Raw genomic sequence first — 21,414 nt, 5'->3', positions numbered from 1 at the left:
GCTGATATGAAATTTGTTGCTCATTACAGGTCTCAGAAGTGGAGATAAAAATATCTTACCCTACCTTTAACACCAGCGTATTGTCAACTGAAGAAAGGTCAATGACTATTGTGCTGTAGTTCCCCAGATCCAAAAAAGAGGTGTTCACCTGCTGTCCAACAGGCCTTGGCAAGAGAATCTGCAGACCAGACAAAATGACAGAAAATAGACCCTTACAGCTTTTGTAATTTAATTAAACATTTTAACAATTAGGTTGCTTAATTAAAGAGTTTCAGGTTCATACCTGTATTCGGGGGCTTTACAATAATAGGTTTACATGCTTCACTGTTCAAAAAACACCTTGTTTTTCTCATGCTGGTCATTGCAGCATCATCTTTATTCACCCTTTGTCTGATATCCTCCATTTTCTTTAAGGTCCCCCTCTCCTGAGACCCCTACTGATTGGTCAGCTCCCGTAAGCCTGAGCAGGCTTAAATGGGTGGGACTGTCACCTAGCCTATAGTTGATGCCTGCCACAATGTCATGTTATAGTGTAACAGAAGAAAAGCCTGAATACAAACAAGGCTTATCAGGCAGTTCAGGAGCAGGCTTTTCTGTGGACTTGGTGTTTTTGTCACATCTCAGAACTTGTACATGCACAAAAAATCAATATAAAACACTGAGGCACACAGAAAACCCCCAAGAGCATTACATGGCCCCATTAACAATATGCAGTGTGCTTTCTAGTGTCCCCACTGTGAATTCAGTGACTCACTGCCTCCAAACAGTACGCCTAACTTGCCATTCTGAATGAAGGTGCAGGACTCAATGCATTATATTTAGTACTCAAGTGTTTTTATGCTGAGATGTGCTGGATATGAAGTGGGATGAGTGGCACTTCTCATGCGTTACAGGTAGGTTTCTTTCTGGATTGGTGAGAATTATCAACTTCTCCATTCGTCTTTGACCTTAGTGCTCTCCTCATGGCGAGGGGGGCAGTGAATTTAATTGTAATGGAGTTGATACACCTGACCAACGCTTACTAAGAGAACATATGTTCTGATTCTGCTCTCATAATTCTGCCTTTACACCTAACGTTGGTCACTGCAGCCTCAAGTACCTCTTGTTTACCAGACCACTTAAAAGAACTTGGTATACACAGTTGCCATGGTACCAGGTACACATAAAATGAATTTAACTAGAGATAAAAGAGTAAAAGGTCCTATAATTATTTATGGAGCTATGTGAACTGTTTCCAGTTCAGAGCATCACTTTCTCCATCACTGTTAATTTGCACCTTTTAATCATAACCCCTCTGATATGCACAAAAGCAGCTCTGGGAGTGTATCTCTCATTTAATCACACTCACAATTAGAGATGTCAGACTGCCTGCTGCATTAATGTTACATAAACACAAATGCAGCTGTAAACAGATTATGTTTTACTTGCTAAAAGTTTTACATGAAAAAAGGATGAAGCACTTAATCCAGTACGTTGTAAATTAAATATTCACATAATATATGAACATATATGAACATTTTCAGACCTTGATTTCATTTCAAAGTGCTCTTCCCTGTACAAACTAGTACAAGCTCCCTCACTTCATTGTTTTGCTGAATCCGAGGTCTTTTTCTCTCAGAAGAAGGCCTCAATTTGTCCCCACAGAGGACAGGAAAGCACAGTATTGAACAACTCTGTGTGGATGCTGCACTGCTGCTGTACTCACTTCAATATCCTCACTCAAGTTCTCCACAAGGATACTGGAACCATCTGTTGTTGTGAGGGCTAGAGAACCCACCATGCCGCTGATGTTCCCCCTCTCTTTCCAAGTAAATGGATTTTTATCTAAACTCAGCATCTGTAAATACATTTAAAGAACAAACATCCATTATCATCTCAGACATGGGATTTAACATGGACACTTTCCTATCTAACCTGCACTAACCAGTGCTGCCCCATGAAGACAATTTGAGTCATTTTGTCAGTTAAATCATTGCAATATCTGACTTACGCGTACATCCACTGGTTCATCTGAAGAAAGTATATCCGGGGGTAGTGTTGGGAGAGAAAATGTTGGGGATGAGCTGTTGGGAATATTTATAGCATTTGAGTGCAAACTTCCCGGTGTCACTCTGAGGAAAAGATATAAAGAGACTGATATTAGTTAGTTATTAGTTGGTTATGCTTTGAATTTCAGTTTGCTAATGTTCTCAGTAATGTGCAGGCCAGGAGTCTTATTCTACAGCAGAGATGGGGGACTCAAGTCGAGTCACTTGACTCCAGTCAGATTTAAGTCGCCAGATTGAGGACTTGTGACTTCCTTGATTAACAGTGATAAAAGACTTGACTTGACTTTGACTTGCTATTCATGACTTGAGACTTGACTTAGACTTGCATGAAATGACTTGCCAAGTCATTGCTATCTTTATTAATATGTGAATTATCATAAAATATATATTTTTTTCGATCAGATGTTTACTGTTGCATGTGGGCGAACCTGGTAACCTGTAATCTAACCAAGTGACGCACCTATCACTGACTGCAGCGGTTGTAGAGAGGCCGGAGCGGAGCACTTGGAAGATGGAACTGGAAGGCGCTGCTGGCTTGAAGGTTAAGACTTGATACTTGCACTATTTTTTTCTTTTTTTTTTTTCTTAGTAAAACCAATAAGAAACTGGTAGCCTACATTTGAACCCCCCATGGCACCCCAAGATTATTATTATTTTTTTAAAAATCTCCACGTGCAGGGAAATACATTTATTATTTGCTTTCTTGAGTAAGATGAAACCACTCAAAATCATCTGTCCAGTTAATATTCAGCTACAGCCAGAGGGTTAGTGCAGTTTAGCATCAAGACTGGAAATAGGCTGAAATTGCTAGCCTGGCTCTGTCCAAAGGTAACAAAATCCTCCTACCAAAACCTCCAAAGCTCTCTAATTAAGAGGTTATTATTTATGGAAACAAATGGTGGTATGGAAGACTATGGCTGATTGAAGTTCAACCAGCATAGATTTAGAACTGACTTTAGAAGTTGCTGCTCTAGGCCAATAAAAAGTCCAGCACACACAACTACAGGGGAGCCAGGAGGAGCTTGACTCCTCTTAATAAGACATGAGCTCCCCTGAAAATGTGATTGGAAAATTTTGGGGGTTCTCTAAAATACTGACAATGTGCTATTTTTGCCACATACTTCTAGTTTTCTGTATCTTTATCATCATGGATCAGATTTCTTTATGGACAGAGCAGGGCTAGCTGTTTTCCCATTTCCAGGCTATGATAACTAGCTCTGGCTGTGGCCTTACATTTTACTTTAAGACATGAGAGTGGCATCAGTCTTCTATTGTAACTCTGCCAAAAAACAAATAGGCTTATTTTCCCAAAAACAACAAAGACTTTCTATGTCGGAGTTTGTGGCTGAAGATGAACTTACCTATTAACAAACACACCAATATGAGCTTGTTTGATGATAGTTGGCCCCTCGTTAACATCTTTAAATCTTAACAGTGCACTCTGTGTATTTTTCAGAGTAAGGAGAAGGGCATCAGAGATTTTTTTCTGCAAAGGATAACAAAAGCCATTTATGACAAGGGAGATTTCCCACTGTATGCTGAATTGAAGAAATGAATACCAGTAAACAGCTCTGAGGGCAAAAACCCAGAAATACAGCTAAACTACAAGGTGCCTGTGAAAATTAGAAATGGGAGGACCAATGGACATGCTGAAAAAATGCAGGCATCTGTAAATATTCCTGTGATAATTACTGATCAGCATATTTTAATCACCCAACCTTCCATAGAGAAGTAGATCCCATCTGCAAGGTTAAATACTCACATTGGAAGAATAGTCCAGGATATTGCCTGCTCCTTCCACAATGGTGCTGGCTGCAGAGTGTATTTCTTCACTATTGCTAACTTCCATGTGGATGAGAGATGCGCTGAGGTTTTCAAACAATAATGAAGCCTCTTCCTGGAGGTGGGAATGAACTCTCACATGTTAAGTCATATTTGTTTTGTTATGACAGGCATTTTAACACAGACACATATCCCTCCTTTAATATCCTGTCTCAGGTACACAATTATAAGCTTATGAGCTAAGGCAGCCTTGCCTATTCATTAACATAAAGCAATGAACCTTGATGAAAATGATTTTACACAATGATTTCTCCTTCCTATGATGTAATTTCTGATTAGTGTAAGGTTTACTTCATAGTACCTGAGCAGAAGAGCTGAGTTCAGTGCCTTTGTGGAAAACACCAGTAAGTCCTCTGGCTATCCCCTGAACTTCTTCTGGAGTGTTGATGGGACCTTCTTTTGCTGTCTCAATCATTTCATCCAGCATCTGCTCACGAAGCTTCAACAGAGACAAGCATTCACGATTTCATTCATGATTATTCAGTTTAGTATCTTAACCAAATCTCAACTGATATTTGTTTCCAATGTCAAGAAAGCCACCTTGTCTCAAGGGTTCACTTTACAATTAGTGTTGGGCAGGTTAATTGAAAATGTAAACCATTACTCATTAAAAGTAAATTCATTAGCCTACTTCATTAATTACTCAATGGAAAAAGTAAGTAAAGCAGATGGTTAAATAAGCGCTCAGCCTTCAGTTTCGGTGGCATTCGCTGACTGCCGAAAGCTAGCTTATCTCTCCTGACTGGATACAGCTCTCCAGTCTTGTCTAATGGCTAATATTAGCAAACTAGCTAAGAACAGACAATAAAATAAACCATTTTGAAGTTCCTTTGAAGGCATAATTATCCTCTTCTGGTCTAAGACTAACCGTCTACACACACCTCCAACCCCAGCGACCAGGTAGCATGCCCCAGTATGTTTACCTAATGCACAGACACCAATATTCATAACAAACCTCCATCTAGATTCTGGTAAGACAGCAAACAATCCAAAATCCCCAAATGTTGAAGCATTAAAAGGCTATTACAGGCTCCTCGGACCACACCCAGGATTAAAGCTAGGTGTAGTTAGGTGTGATTTGTTTTACTTGTGATGACGCGCAACTTTGTTTCAAGATATTAATTGTGTTAATTTTCCTCAAAATGTATTTGACAATTTGGCCCAGGGTTGTTGTTCCCAGCACAACACCGGTGCAAATCAGCACGTAATCTTGTTTTGTAATTTTGTTGGCTCAATCTAAACCACCGAGTCCCTGTGCCACCTACTTGAGAATATGTATGTTAGCGCGTGTATACCTTCTGCCTATGAGCTTTTGTCGATTCATCAGATTGACCATTCAGTTTATTGGACACCGCACTGAAGATCTGTCCCAGGATTTCTCCTGAAAGCAGATCCCGTTTCTTTAGCTGATCCACAGCATTGTCCACTGCCGCCTTAAGACCATCTACTGAAGAGTCTGAATCCAGCACCTAAGGAGAAAAAGCCTTTTTATTACAGCAGCGTAAAGGAATATTAGATTAGCATTTCCATAGATCTTGTTTTGTCAGACCCGCATTTATTTTAGTCATCATGCTTTTGACAAACCTGTGCAGTTATAGTAGTGCTAGCTACAAAGCTGCCTTTTTTTGCAGTTGCTGTGATAATGAGGTTGTTGTTGGCACTGCTGTCTCCAAGAGGAAGGAAGACAGCATTCACTTCATTGTTCTTACTGCAAAGCAGATGCTTATTACCTGACAATATTTCAAACAAGAAAATATGTTAGATTCATATATTTATGGGAGAGGACTCTAAGAGTTATTATGTGATAAGTTTTAGATAAGTTAAAGATAAATAATTTCCCTTATCCCAGATATGTTTGCCAACTTGGATTACTTACCTTCATGAGTTTTAAAACAATACTGGCAGTTAGAGCAAGTAACTTCAGTGTTGCAAGTTATTTTGAAAATATCAAGGATTGTTCCACTCTGCGGGGATATGTTACACTGAAGGCCATCATCATTGTTGGTGGTTGCTGGTGAGGATGTTTCACTGGTGCTAGCAGTGGTCCTGGAGGTAGTGGTGGCAGAAGTAGTGTCAGATGGAGCGGTGGTAGTGGTAGTGCCAGATGAAGCGGTGGTAGTAGTTGTACCAGATGGAGCGGTGGTAGTGGTAGTGCCAGATGGAGCGGTGGTAGTGGTAGTGCCAGATGGAGCGGTGGTAGTAGTTGTACCAGATGGAGCGGTGGTAGTGGTAGTGCCAGATGGAGCGGTGGTAGTAGTAGTACCAGATGGAGCGGTGGTAGTAGTAGTACCAGATGGAGCGGTGGTAGTAGTAGTGCCAGATGGAGCGGTGGTAGTGGTAGTGCCAGATGAAGCGGTGGTAGTAGTAGTACCAGATGGAGCGGTGGTAGTAGTAGTGCCAGATGAAGCGGTGGCAGTAGTAGTGCCAGATGGAGCGGTGGTAGTAGTAGTGCCAGATGAAGCGGTGGCAGTAGTAGTGCCAGATGGAGCGGTGGTAGTGGTAGTGCCAGATGAAGCGGTGGTAGTGGTAGTGCCAGATGGAGCGGTGGTAGTAGTGCCAGATGAAGCGGTGGTAGTAGTAGTACCAGATGGAGCGGTGGTAGTGGTAGTGCCAGATGAAGCGGTGGTAGTGGTAGTGCCAGATGGAGCGGTGGTAGTAGTGCCAGATGAAGCGGTGGTAGTAGTGCCAGATGAAGCGGTGGTAGTAGTGCCAGATGAAGCGGTGGTAGAACCAGTAGGGTTTTTGGTGGTAGGCACTGATGATGATGTCTTTATGCTGTATGTTTTGTAATAAGTTATGGCAGACAGCTCTTTGGAAAAAAAAATGACAATGTGTAATGTGTGTTATTTTCAAGTAATAAAGGGCTATAAAAAACATATTTGTTAATCTTGATTCAATAGTCAAAAACAGTGAAAAAGAAAAAAATTTAATAATTTCTATAAACTGAAATAGTACTGCTGATTCTGTAGTGGTGTTGAGTTAATTTCTCTGCATCAATTAATTTCACCAATAACCCTAACTCTACGCAAATCTGGGACCCAAAATCTATCACAAACAAAGACCAGATAATTCACAGAGCAGCTTTATTTTTACTGACTGATATATACGCACCAAATATTACCACCACAGTGACATCCTCTTGCTTAGACTTGGCAAGTCTGCTATGACTCACAGTTAATTCAGTTCCACCATCCTTTTGCTTTACAAGTGGCCTTGTCTTTGTGTCTTTGTAGCAGCTTTTTGTCTCCTCCTGTAAATAAATGAACAAATCACATTAATTAAGACAACAGTGAATTATTTTTAAAGCATTTCACAGTATCTGATCCTTCAGTCCTAGCTCCCAAACTGTATTTATCAGACTTACTGGCCACTCATCTTTGTCTTTTGGGGCCTCAATGTACCACATAACTGTTGAACACAGTGGTGCTGTACAGTCCATTTTTATTTGTGCATCTGTGTTGTCCGTTACTGGGTCACAGCCTGCAGTACAACTGAGACTACGACAAATACATAACTAATTTTAATAACACACTCATCTGTGACATGTAAAAAAAAAACAACTTATTTATACTGTACTCTGCGTGTTCGCTTGATCTGGTTGTTAACAATGCAAAAAATTTTCCATTTTTAGAAAACAGTTTTTGTTGAGATATGAGCTCCTTTACAAAGTAAAAAGTTTCATTTGTTCCAGTATTTTCTGAAGTCTTTGTGTTATAAATAATTCAAATACGTCATCTCTATTCTTTTCTGTTGTACAACAAATTATAGTTACACCTGAAATACCTAATATACAGAATTGGTCTCGAGTACAGATGAGAATCTTTGGTTCAGTGATCAGAGCAGATCAATTTAAAAAACGTCAATTACCTTAGCTGATTTGTTTCAGTCTTAGGGGTACGGGTTATGCATATGGATTCATTTTTATCCACTTTATTTTTTTTTAAGTCTATCACTTCAAAATGATACTTATTAAATTCAAATGGATCCGGTAGGCAGTTTCCTGTAATGGTATGGGTCAGTGTCGCGAAAGTTCCTGCACATTTACAGGGATTCCCTGTGAAACAACAAGGCAAGTCATACTACTGAAATAACAATTGACATGCTGTTACAAAACATTTACGACTTAACAGACATTTTGATAGTTTGGTACTTGGCCAACAACAACAATCTCTTTAGCAAAATTGTAAATAGGCATTCCCAAATTAAAATTTCTACCTATATACACGCTATAATGAATTGGGGTATTTTGGGAAGATGAATGAGTTACTGTGGTAGCAGACTGTTACTTCCATGACTACCTACAAAAACAGTACAAAAAGCAAAACGCTTACTGCATGACCACTGGTATCGTTTTTTCTTTAGATCGGGTGATTCATCAGATAAAAGCGTGATTGTTTGACTTGTGTCAGTTACTGAAGATGAAGGTCTTGCCTCGAGCTCCAGTGAAGATCTGACAACTCTAACGAGTTTCTTCCTCTGAAAATGAAAAAGAACAGAAGAATTTATCAACAGTGCTGGAAAGCTGACTTTAAAGCTGGAGTTTACACATGGATGACATTGAAGTCCCTTGTGTTCACACAATATTGATTAAGCTTATCTCTGCCAGTTCAATCTCTCTGCATTTTACAGTGTAGGGAGTTTTTTAATCTAGAGTTTGCAACTTTCCCCCTTGATGTGTTTTACATCAACCAACAGTGCCAGTGATTTAAACCAAAAAAGGCCCAAATTTATCCTTGGAGTCCATTCTAAGGGTGATCGATTAGCTTTCCAACCTCTGGAAATGAGCCAAAAATTCTAAATTTAACAGTTCACCTGTTCCTAAGAATCTGATTATTCTCTAAATCCATCCTCTTTCTCCTCAGTGGTCCCACCATGAAACCAGGCAGCTCCCAGGCTGGCCATTCACTGGTGTTGTCTGAGAATGACTAAGCTTGACGCGTTTAGAGACAAGTATTTTTGTTTGTTTCATTTCATATTGAGCACTGACAGAATACAGGGTAATTACTCTCATTACCACTACTGTTTAATGCAAAAAGAAAAAAAAATTACCGGTTTAATGTCTAAATCTGTGCCACAGGAAGCAAACATATCCACATCCACTTCCAAAGAGGAGAAGACATTCCATGCTCTGAGTTTCACTTGAACAGATCCTGCAGCAAAACATTTAAAACAAGCTCATATCAATAAATTCAGCACATATACACATCTGAAACATAAAGAAAAATTAAACACCCATAATGGTCTTTCTTTCAGATTTTTGTAGGTTATGCGTTTCAGAAATCAGTGAATTACAGTTTTGCCTCATATGTAACCCCTGTTTAATATGTATTCCATACCTTGAATCTGGTGTCCAATCCGAAAAATGTCCTTCCTTGTATTCATTTTCCTGGACTCAGAGAATGAGCTGTTGTCTCCAGTCAGAGAGAAGAGGAGCAGCACAGGCCCTCCCCGTTCGAGGGAAACACCAACAGTTATACATGGAGAGTCCAGACCGTCATCCCTCTCTGTCAACAGAGAGGCCTGAAGCCCGGCTACTTTCTCTAACACACACATCTGTCGTATATGAAGAATTACAAAAGAGAGTAACACATCAATTTCCACTTGTCAACAAATGATAATACACTGATTGATCTGTTAATTAAGTATAAATGCATGTCTACACAGGAGGCGTTTCAGACATTTTCAGCCATGCTTCTAACATGCGTCTACACAGGCTACATAACACAACCACTACTACTACTACTAATACTTCCTTCTGTTTTACATGTAGTAAAGCTGTCAAAATGTGGGTGACCTACTCAATAATGAACCTGAACACATTCCTGTGGAGACAGACATGAAGCACTGCATCTGCTAACGTGCTTGCTTACATTACGCCTCCTGTATACACATGGTGTTTGTTTACAAGCCTGCAATTAGATTCATGAGTTGTTTTTGACATGTTTGTTTCCACATAACAATAAGGCATCAAGGTCTTCAATTACAAAGGATATAACAGCAATTACAACTTAATCTCTCAAGTATGTCTTAATGCAAAGTGTTATTGTTATTATTTCTTTATATTTTATATTTTTAATTGTTAAAGGTATCCTGTGGAGTTTTAGACCACTAGTAGCACTAGAGAAAGGTTTCAAAGAGTGGGCCCCCATTTTGTCTGTTCTAGGAATGTGCTTAAGCATGGACAAGATGTGCCAAGAGACACAGCAATTGGCCAACAAAGGAAGGGCAAAAGACTGCTAGCTACTACATGTAGGGGATAATGAAGAAAACTTAGGGGTTCACTTAATGTTCTTATCTATAAAAATCTTCAAAGCAGTTTAATTTGTTCCAAGATACTGACACTGACAACAAAATGAGGCAACAGCTTGAATAAAGACGGAGAGCAATCTCTCTTTATTGTTCAAGTCATGTATTGACTGTGAAACTGAATTTTCTGTTTCTATTTCTATACACCGCCTCCAATTCAGCAAGTCTAACTCTGATTAAACTTAAATTGATTATAGAGTTCCAGTGTTTAAAAATAAACACAATTAGCCAAAGATTTGCCTAGAGATGAGAAAGGTAACATCACAGGATGCTGATTTGGATGAAATTCAGAGCGATGATGTATCCACTGTGGTCTGCTGTTTACTGATATGCCACTCATTAGGTGATGAGATTCTATAATTAAAGGTTAAATTTAATTTCAGGTTTAGTGAGGCTTTTACTCCTCAATCATCTCCTTAATCAAATAATCAAAATGCTAGCTTTAAATCTTATATTTCAAACGCCACCTTCACAATCATTACAAAGACATGATCTGATGATGCATCATGTTAGTGCTTTATTGATAGAATAGGACATGTTTACTTGATACATGCTGAATTACCTGCAGGTCTGCAGACACTTCAGGGAACGTGACCATATTGGATGCATAAAGGGTCAGCCGGTGGCAGCCAGGTCCAAGCTGTTTCACCATTTCTGAGGTCACTGTGATGTTCTGGGGAACATTTCCCCTGACAACGGATGAACCCGACAACAGCATTTCATTACTCTGGATTCTGTAGGTCACATTTGTACCTGCAGAAAGAAAAGAAAGATGTAAACAGTTTATTTAACAAATGACCAATTCAAACAAGACATTTGAGAAAAGAAAATGAGTAAAATAGAAACACCAAAACCTGATACTTTCAAGCAGTGATATCACATTTGACAGGATGAATTATGGTATATTATATTATGGCACCTACCTGCTTTTACTTCCATTTGAATTTGAAATTGCTCTCCATAAAGGGATTTGCAGTTGTTTGCATGAAAATACAGTTTCCCAGAATAGCACGTGATGACACCAAACTCTCTGATGGGCTCTTGAATGGCTATTATTTTCTGAGCTGTAACGTGTATGCCGCTGCCTGTGCATTCAACTGCCACAACAAATGTACCTGGGTGAGTATATTTGTGGACCACAATGCTCTCCAACCTAAAAACAATCCATATATAAAATAAGTTAGCAGAAAGTATGTTCCTTTCTGGTGAAAAATGTGTCATTTAGGTTATATACATCACACACAAACCTGTCCTTAAATGTCAAATCTTTAATTTTCTTAGTCTACAGATTGGTGGTGAAATAGGACACCCTTATTGTAATCCACATTTAGCTCTATTCTGTCCTCCAAGCCTATATAGGTTGTTTATATGGCTCTTTCATTAGCACTTTTAAGGGCCCACCACAGGTGCCCGCCCTCTCTGCAATAATATACGTAAATATGTGGAAGCAAATAGCACTCTGAATTCCATTTCACCTGGACTTTAAAATGTGTCTCGGGCCAAATCATCAAATCATCAGGGTTATTTTCTCAACCTTGAAAAAACTCATCCAGAATACATTTTACAGCAATCCTCACGGTCCGAGCTGTGCTCCTCATGAACAATAAACAGACCTTCATATGAACATTTAAATGTATGAAATTGTTATTTTTTAAATCTTATTTTAAACCCACATAGTCAGCCATAGTCAGTCTGTAAAAGTTACTACTCACCCCTCTGGTCTGTGTAGATAAGTGACATGGTCATCTCCGGTACTTAGCTTGCAGATTAGGTTTCCCTGGGGCAAGTTTAAGAGCCACTTCACGCTGATAGTGACGTCATCAAAAACAGCAGCCACAGTGCTCACTGACAGCGTGAGTCCTTGTAGTGAGATAATGACCAGAAATGAAGCAAAGTGCCTGTAACCAACTGGGCTTCCATAAAAAGCACAGATACTACAGGGATATTTAATACAGCAGCAACAACATCAGAGACCGTCAGTGTGATCTGTTTTTTTCCCCTTAGTCTCATTTTTTGCTTTTTCATGAGTTTGCATGAGTAACTGCTTTGCTGATTTTCAAATTGTAAATTGATAGATTTTCTTAAACCAATCATGATCCAAGGTAGTGTAGTTAAAATTGTGCAGTGTAGTGTAGCTATTAAAGGGTGGTTAATGGATATTGCCTTGTAAGGTTTGATGGGTTTGATAGACTTCCACACATTTTTGTGGAAAATGTTTTAAGGAAATAATACAATAAATACATAATACTTAAGATGTTCACTGTGTCAGAGAAGGCAATTATAGTCATGGATTTTTGCTGTCACTTGACCGAGAGATATGACAAGCCTACATGTTGGTCCCCAACAAATCATTACTTGTTATCTTTCATGATGTGTGCGTGATGTTGTCAGGAAAGAGGTGCTAGAGACCAAATTATGTGTATGAAACTGGCTGCCTTGTGTTTGGAAAAGCCTAAAAAAGTTCCACAGTTCCACCCAGCAGCACCAACAACATCATTCCTCTTTGCTTTGCCATGTTTACAGTTGTGCAGGGAAGAGCGGTCTATGCTCCTATTGGTCAAAGGCCCAGAACACAACAATCAATTGTCAAGCCCATTGACCATTTTTGTTCCTGATGCCATATGTCTGAAAAGCTGGGCTATCGGGCTGATATTGTGTAGTCTGAACCCAACATAACATAGTAGCACCAAAATGACAAAAGTTGAGTGAAAGGTATAATTGTGTATATTGGTGTTTTTTGTCCTGTATGAGATGATTTAGTGACATCTAGCCTTGAAGTTGCAGACTGCAACTAACTGAATACAGTTGCCTCTTCCTGTTGTGTGGGAGAAACTATGGTGGCTCTCTTCTATTAAAGTGTCCCAGTAAGCTGTAACGGCTTGACAGTGAGCCAGCATGCACAGTACCAGAACCCTGAAACTGAAGCAGCTAAATTTAATTCGGCCAACATTAAATGTATTATTTACACCTGTGATTTACCGACTGTGACATGTCAATATGTTCAGTGAAAATGGCCTATTGGGGAAAAGCCTAAGCTTTACGTCTTAGAGAGGACAAGGTAGCTGCCTTCCATTGCTGACGGCTCGTTCACATAGGCCGCCAGGGCAGCATGTGACATCTACGGCGCGTGACTGCTGCATCTGGTACACGTGTGGTGTATACACAGCCCTATGTTTCCACATACACTTTTTCTTGTATAATGTAAATGAAAAATCTAAATGTTCATGTCATTTCATTTGCAGTGCCTTATACATGTAGTTCAAACACAAATGGGTTAAGGAATTAAAAAAAAACAAAAAACGACTCTTTACTTGGCCTGGCTCTCTTTAAAAGGGGGTTTCACATGGGGATGGGTTTCTGTTCTCCAGGTCTCTATCAAATTTACATCACAATCTGAATCTTAATATAACCAGAAAGCAGTCATGTGTGTTTTGTTTTCCCAAGAGAGCAAGAGAGAGAGGGAGAGAGAGCACTAGAGAGGGCGCAGGGGATCCTTCAACCGGTTGACATCCGGAAATTCTTTCACAGTTGTGTTAAATAAAAGATGAATACAGTTTAAACTAGACTGAAGGATATGACTACCAACAGATCCTTTTCACTGTCCTCTTTTGCTGGGAAAAAAGTAGGCGAGACCTCGACTCTCTAATGAAGTGTCACTGCAGCTGCAGCTGAGACACGTGCAACTCTCATGGGCAGCGTGAATGCTCTAATCTGTTAACATGGCCGTTAAGATGTTCCGCCATGCACACGTGCCGCAGACGCCGGTGGTGTGAACCACAGGTGAGTAAGAGGCTAGAGTAGCTAGACTGCTGTCAGTCGAATAAACAAAACATATTCTTATTTAGCCTTAATGTATTTTAAAGTCAACCAAGACATACATTAGAAGTGAAATTAGTTATTGAGACCATCATTTTATTTTTTCTTTGTGTTTTCAGTAATCTTTTGCAGCTTTTGACCATGGAAATAAGTAAAGAATGGGATGGGAAAGATTCAGACCTGCATGTCCTCTAGTGGATGTAGAAAGTGTGAGGAATTAATAATTGAGCTGGGACTATAATTACAGTATGAATTATAAATATGTCTACCATCTTTGCAGTGGTAGTCCAAAGACAGGTAGCTCCCCAGTTGAGGACAGGGTTCACCAAAGGAGTCCACAATCTCAGCAATCTGGCAGACCTGACGGCCGTGGCAGTGAGCTGGGAAACACACACAGAGAACATAATTACGTCCTGAGAACACAGGAAATATGATGACATAAATAGAAAGTTTTACAAATGATTACCTCAGATTTAGCAGTTCTATTGTTTAAGTGAGAAAGATTTGTGCTTTAACATGAATATGTTACTCAACTACTGATCATACAAATAACAACTCATAAAGCACAGAGCAAAGCACTTCAGACTCACCCACACAAACACTCTAACAGGCCCTGAACAGCTCGTATTCAGGTTCTGGCTCAAGGACGCTTTGATGTGCAGACAGGATGAGCCTGTGATGAACCTGTGAACCTTCTCAAACACCTGAGGCACAGCCACCAAATGCTCCTCGCAATTATAAAACAAGGCCTGTGTTTCCAAATGTCTTTTTTCTCTGAATGTAGTTGAGTATGAAATATGTATATAATAAGAGGGAACTCTCAGCTTAGCGAAAGGTCTGGGTGAATCGCTCTTGCAGCATTTCAAACTAGTTCACAGTTAAGAGCGATTGTTGCGTCTCATGCACCATTACATCAAGTTAGCACCAGATATGATGACTGATGTTGCTGACTATGTTTTGCACAGGTAGGAGTATGGTAAAGGTTGTGATGACAAAATACAGTATAAACTCCTGTAAACACTATAAGCATTCCTTTGGGCCACAGATACTACTGTGAAGTTGAGTTTATAGGCATAGGCAAACTGCGATACTGTATGTACTGGAAGCATGGGTGGTTCACAGGTTAATGTAAGTGTTAATGATCAACACAAGTGATTAGCATAAACAATTCACAGGCTGATAACAGTGTTAACAGTTATATTAATGGTCAGTTAGAATCAGTAAAGCCTGGTGAAGTTAATCTAGACCAACCCCGGTAGTTGTTCAGTGTTATTTTATGGCTTTTACTGTGACCTATAGACAGTGTTTTGAGTATTTCAATTAGGTAGAAATTAAGTTAAAAGCTCCATGCCCAAAAGTGAGTAAATTTGTATGTGACACACATCCTTGCATTTCCAAAACTCTTTCTTTTAACCAGACGCCACACACTGATAACTGTCGACTAGCTAACACAGACCACACAAAGGTAGCTCTGCAGTTAGTGAGAAATTGCCTGTGTGTGTCCCAAAACCACAACTGGCAGCAGGTTAGTTCATGCAAACTTTAACTTTATCTTAAAGAGAGGCACAGAGGCCTATTTATTATATCTGAATCATTTGCACACTTATGATTAGTGCAAAAAGATGTGTTAGCAATTGTTAGCGCAACAACGGGATGCATTTTCCATCCAAAGCCGTCAGGCTTAAATGCACAAGTCAATATTTGCTCTGAAATGGATGAATATGATTGATGTATCGTTAAGCCTATTAAGCTTTTAGGCTATTATTGTGTGTGGTTTTTCTTTCATTAATGTCCTGATGTGCAATCCTTTTTTGCAAATAATGGTCTGTAGTAAGACAATATGTGCTTTGTGACGTCTGGCGATCACTTCCTTCAGAAGTGGATTGAGTTTCATCATAGTTTTCATCCATGCAGAACCTTTTCATGGGAGGAAAAGTGTTTGTTTTCCTATTCAGATTTTTTCTTATTGAGTTCATCAGATTAAATTACAAGAACTATCATGAATCTGAGAGTCATTATTGTGTCGATCAACATCACAAACATCACTTATTGTAAGATTGACAGATAAATAATAGTGTAAATAATAATTCATGTTTTTATTGCACACAAAAAAATTATCTGACCATGTTTTACCTGTGAATGATTCTACAACATCCACCCACCCGCATTGATGTGGTGTGGGTGCTTTTGGTGGGGAGAGCGTGGATCGACAGTAATGAATGTTCTTACGACCGTAGAAGCCGCCATCTATCATTAAAACTTGACCAGAACCACACTGCAGAGTGGTGTTACGACCTGCACACACAATGGATCTCCCAGACTCTGTGAAGAATATAAAAGCAATACAAAATGGTAATTCATCATAGAGTGATTCAGAAGGCCGTTTTCCCCAAAGTTTGAGTCAGAATACATACCAAACTGACAGATAAAAGACAGTTTTTTGTTGCAGTCTCTTGTGGCGTCCCATTGGAACCCAGAGTCTCTCAGAATGTGTCCACAAGCTGCTCCTGGCTGTGGTCTGCTCACCCAGCTTGAATAGATGATATGTGAACCGTCCAGCCAAGAAAGAGGACCTGAGGAGGGAACAAACCACTACTGAACATACTGTATATATGTACAAAAACATGTTCATATATACATATATTGTATCACTAATGTACAACTTGATGATTTACATCTGTAGATACAATTTTGACATTATTGAGAGAATATTCCATATATTGGATAAGTGGGTAATTTTGTCTGCCATGCGATACCTCATGCAGGGTGTGAAAACCTTTGTTACAAATAGGAGACAAAAAGAAAAAAACCTGGTGGGTACAAATGATTTTACAATCTTGGAATGCACATTTTTTCACTGCTTGCAAAAATATCTGCAGTGTGAAATAATTTCTCACTCCACTGAGGAAAAGAAAAGGCTTCAGCAGTTAAAAGGCTGTAATTATTGAACAGAGGAAAGTGAGAATGATATCTCAATTGGAACTTCTTTTTTTTTTCTTGAGACATAGACCAAATGATGATAAGAATAAATTGGCCACAACTGCACCAAATTTACCACAATTCACTGTTGTTGTTAATAACCAGTGTTTAGCTGTTTTCTTCAATGGTGCACTAAATTACAACATTTGACAGACTGAATCAAATGTGCAAGGGACTTAAAATAAAAGACCAAAAAAAATATTTTCAAGTACGTTGCAGAGCTGGAAGGAGGTGTGAGCAGTACCATTTTGCTGTAAAATTATATCCTTGGCAGCATGTTTATTTTCAGCTTGCATTGCTGAGAAAGATTTTGACAGTGTTAAATGAAATTTATTTAAGTACACACTAGTCTCTGTATGCTCATGAGCATAACAATGTATATCAGAGAGAGGAAACTTTCACAGTTTATCATTTAATGCAAGCAGTTTCTACATTTAGGCTCTCTTACCTTCAACAGTTGGAGAATATTGCAGGTTTGAAGAGGTAGAGGGTGCTGCTCCCAGCCACACATCCTTCTTCGGGTCCAGGTGTCTTTGAAGGAAATATTGAGTTTCTTCGTCTGGGATGAATGCAAGGTGTCCACCACGCTGCTCACACCAAGCCTGGGCACTGAAGAAAGTATGCTGGAGACCCACAAACTCATAGCAGGAGCCTCCAAAGGCCTTCTGGTATTCTGGACAGGAAACAGTAACCTTTGCCTCATCTTCAGCGCAAGACAGACAGCTGAGTGTCATCAGGATCAGCAGGTGCATAACTGTCCGGCACATCCTTTCTGTTTTCACCTAAAACTCAAAACATCACTCTTTTCAACTTCTTCGTACTATTAGTGCAGTGCTAAAAGTAATACTGTTTCACTCTTTTGATTAATGTTCTCATACACATACCCTGCTGACATCCTCCTTTTAAATGCACCTCTCTCACACACCTTGTCCTGGTTTCAGTGGAACATTGTTTACGTAACAGCCAGGCTCACTCAAAAACCACTGAATGCATTACCTTTGTATACAGACTGAGCTGCAACAAAGGAAACCCAGGAGAGTGGAATCAACCAGATGGCTAGCTTGAGGTTAGGGTTTACCAATAATTTCCACCATTTAATGAAAAGGATTTATATATGGACTAATTGAACCATATTCTGTTGGGAAAAACTTTGCAGCATGTCACAGCAATAAGGAAAAAACGAAGGCCACTCTTCTCTAAGATAAGAACTAACTCACCCTTTATTTATTTTATTAAAGTTGCACGTTATTTAACCACGCATACAAAGTGCATTTCAAATACAGATAGAACACAATAAATTCACTGAAACATTCTCAGTAAAGTTGAAACAAAAATACAATGCAGATAGGAGCAACAAAAGTGGCTATAATCAATGTTTTTTCAACAATGAATCATGACGACTTGTATGTCGAAGGGGTCGTTCTGAACGGACAAAGAATTATTACAAAACTATGCAGTTCCCTTCAGCTCTACATAGCATTTCAACATTCAGCTCATTGTTTTGGTTTCCCCACCCACTTGAATGTTTTCATTAGTGTCGTTTTCAGCGAAAAACACTTTACGCTACTTGCGCATCACCAAATAACAGACAGACTGTTAGCAACTAGCTGGTGAGCATAGTGAATCATTTAGCAGCTAAATAATTAGATCTCAGGAGTTGGTGGAGCTGAAATGAGTGTGAATATTGGACTTACATTCATCAGGTCGCCAGAAACAAGACTCAACTATCAACTGAAAAGGTGTTACAGCTGTTTTCCGCTGTTTCAGAGTTCTCCCTGAAGAAGCAGTTGTATTTAACAATTCATTTTTCGACAGGATAGCCCAAAAAATAACCAATAAACCAAATAAAAACTCATACTATTTGCATTGTTATTGTAAGAGAAAATACACCTTTCTGAAACATAATTATTATTTCCATGCTAATTTGTGAGGTTAAATTAATTTGCTTAAAACTTGAAAGAACAAAACAAGATCAGTGCTTTATATATCATACAAGCACCAGTATGACAAAACATAGTCAGCCTCTCTCTCCAACACTGATGTACAGAGATAATAATTCTAAGATAATGCAGCTTTTCCTTTGCAAGTATTTTTCTACATCTGCACTGTAACATTGCACTCAGTCAGTGTAGCTGATGTCACACACACATACACCACACCACTCAGTATCAACTTACACCCTAGTACACAACTGCATTACAGGAAACAGTGCAAGCAGATGCCTAAGGCATCCTGTGATGCAGTCTTGTCTTATACAACACGTGTTGTATAAGACAAGAAAAAGGTTGTCTAAAACATCCACTGCGGTTTCTCCAGTGTAAAACTAGTTTGGATCAATTTGTGCACTCAAAGCTGTGATGTACCAGTTTGATTGTACCATTGATTGCACAGCAGGTCTGAATTCAACCAAATTGCAAAGAATGCTGTGCTCCTGTATGCAATCTCCAGCCATTTACAATGCTGTTGTTGCTTGTCGATCCAAGTGGTACCATTACTAACAAGACGAGGAAGAACAAGAATGAACTCTAGTTCATTCATCTGAAATAAGTTTTAAAGGTCAGTGTGTAACATTTAGGAGGATCTATTGGCAGAAATGGAATATAATATTCACAGGTATGTTTTCATTAGTGTATAATCACTATTAGTTTAATTAGTTACCTTAGAATTAGCTGTTTTCATCTACAGAAGGATTAGGTCCTCTTCCAAAAAGTCTGCCATGTTTCTACAGTAGCCCAGAACAGACGGACCAGACACTGGCTGTAGATAGGGCCTTTAGAGTTTTTCGCAGCCCCCTTAGTTTCTCCTACACGCTTGGAAGGGAAGGGTGAGGCAACTTGTTTGCAATGTGGAAATTCCCTGCTGGATGCCACTAAATCCTACACACTGGTCCTTTAAGAGTTATGATGTGTATTATATGCAGTGAGACTAGAGGTCTAAACCTATTGCATAAGATGCATTAATGAGTTACTGTTTGACTTCACTAAAACATAATTCACCAGGACATTACTGCTACGAATAAGGATCTCAGTATCATACAAGGCTCTCCATTCAGTCATGATCTTTGCTAAACTGAACTCTTCAAGGGACTCTGTACTTAGGTGCAAACCTGTAGGCTTTAACATTTGTTTCTTTGTTGTTTTTGCATCCTCATGAAGCTGTTTTATGTCCATCCATGCAGCTTGCATGACATCTTCAGTCTCTTTCTCAGTCCATCACTCCATCTGAATCTCTGTGTTGACTCTGTAGTAGCAAAATGAAAGTCATTGAGCATGCCTATCTATCAGTGTACTTATAATATCCTTCTCTCAGTCCCTATTGGATTTTCATTATACTTATAAATGCATGACGTCAGAGTCACAGTATTGTTTATGCGGATGTGTGTGTAAATGTGCTGTGAGATAAAATAATGCGTTTACATCAGGCATGACAGCAGCAACAGCAGACACCTGCAACCACTGTTTGTGCTTTGTGAAAGGCTTTTTACCCTCAAAGGACAACACGAGAGGGTGGCTTTTGTTATCAGAACATGAAAACAGGCTTCTCCATCTCTGTGATTATAACAGAAATAACCTCAGAAATAACCTTTGCTACTCATGCCATTGTTGAACCCTGGGGATTTTTGCTATACTGTTTTCAGTACATATTATATTTAATTTAAAAACCATTAAAGTTTACCAACCATTTATTGAATACAAATCTTGTAATCCCATTAATTTGTGCCATTTAACAAGTTCAATTTTTCATAATTGTTTTAGCAAAGTGGGTAACATCCTCCAGGCCCAGAGAGGAGCAGTGTTATCTAAAGTTTGAGTTAAAACATGACATGTTGACATTTAATTACAGAAAAATCTTTCAAAAGGACAATAATAGAACAAGCTACACACTAGTGCGATAAATTACTTTTATCATGTCCTTGACTTCAGTGAACTTTTAAAATAATTGACAACTTTGTCATGGTCAGCCATGCTAACACCATACCTGCCCCTGCTGTTGCCCTGTTACTGATGGGTCTATGCCTGACAATAGGCTAACTAGATATTTGTAGCCCACATCAGATACAAGCGATAGTAACACAGACCAGAAACGTGTGTATTTACAGAAGGGTGTGAGTATTCTTGAAGATGGAGCTGGCCAGTGGGAAATGCAAGTGAAACACTTTTGTCTAAATGGGCGTGATAAGGTAATTCCAACCGGTTTCCTATAAGGCTGAGGAGTGATGTCAGGTTAGGTCATTTATCAACCCTCACAACAAAACTGACAGTCAAATATAACACACAGGATGGTGTATCTGCTAGATATAGTCCATATAACTGGCTATAGAGCTGCAAAACCTCATGGGTTTAGTTTAACACCAAAACAAGAAAAAAATCACCACAGGTTAAAAAGGTTTCCCAGGAAAACAACTTGTGTGAATCAAAAAGCT

The 21,414-nt window shown here is 39.2% G+C and overlaps 1 protein-coding gene across 1 annotated transcript in view; it reads right to left on the bottom strand.

Annotated features, from left to right (window-relative positions):
- The window catches only part of LOC127366115 (polycystic kidney disease protein 1-like 2), a 39,483-nt gene extending 21,718 nt beyond the window's left edge, over positions 1 to 17,765 (bottom strand). Inside the window, exons 1-22 of the mRNA XM_051404866.1 lie at positions 17,440 to 17,765; positions 16,427 to 16,585; positions 16,146 to 16,334; positions 14,282 to 14,392; positions 11,909 to 12,056; positions 11,120 to 11,349; positions 10,759 to 10,949; positions 9,227 to 9,443; positions 8,940 to 9,040; positions 8,222 to 8,366; positions 7,758 to 7,944; positions 7,255 to 7,387; positions 7,002 to 7,140; positions 5,767 to 6,699; positions 5,475 to 5,620; positions 5,186 to 5,359; positions 4,192 to 4,329; positions 3,811 to 3,945; positions 3,410 to 3,534; positions 1,991 to 2,111; positions 1,706 to 1,837; positions 65 to 178 (exon numbers count right to left, since the gene is read on the bottom strand). Coding sequence (XP_051260826.1) covers positions 65 to 178; positions 1,706 to 1,837; positions 1,991 to 2,111; positions 3,410 to 3,534; positions 3,811 to 3,945; positions 4,192 to 4,329; positions 5,186 to 5,359; positions 5,475 to 5,620; positions 5,767 to 6,699; positions 7,002 to 7,140; positions 7,255 to 7,387; positions 7,758 to 7,944; positions 8,222 to 8,366; positions 8,940 to 9,040; positions 9,227 to 9,443; positions 10,759 to 10,949; positions 11,120 to 11,349; positions 11,909 to 12,056; positions 14,282 to 14,392; positions 16,146 to 16,334; positions 16,427 to 16,585; positions 17,440 to 17,758 — 4,287 coding nt within the window. The 5' untranslated portion in view covers positions 17,759 to 17,765. The remainder of the gene's footprint in view (positions 1 to 64; positions 179 to 1,705; positions 1,838 to 1,990; positions 2,112 to 3,409; positions 3,535 to 3,810; positions 3,946 to 4,191; positions 4,330 to 5,185; positions 5,360 to 5,474; positions 5,621 to 5,766; positions 6,700 to 7,001; positions 7,141 to 7,254; positions 7,388 to 7,757; positions 7,945 to 8,221; positions 8,367 to 8,939; positions 9,041 to 9,226; positions 9,444 to 10,758; positions 10,950 to 11,119; positions 11,350 to 11,908; positions 12,057 to 14,281; positions 14,393 to 16,145; positions 16,335 to 16,426; positions 16,586 to 17,439) is intronic.
- Positions 17,766 to 21,414: the final 3,649 nt, after the last annotated feature.

Source organism: Dicentrarchus labrax, unplaced genomic scaffold (genome assembly GCF_905237075.1).
Source record: "Dicentrarchus labrax unplaced genomic scaffold, dlabrax2021, whole genome shotgun sequence".
NCBI lineage: Eukaryota > Metazoa > Chordata > Actinopteri > Moronidae > Dicentrarchus > Dicentrarchus labrax.
Note: the sequence above shows the minus strand (reverse complement) of the source record. Positions and strands in the feature narration are given on the sequence as shown.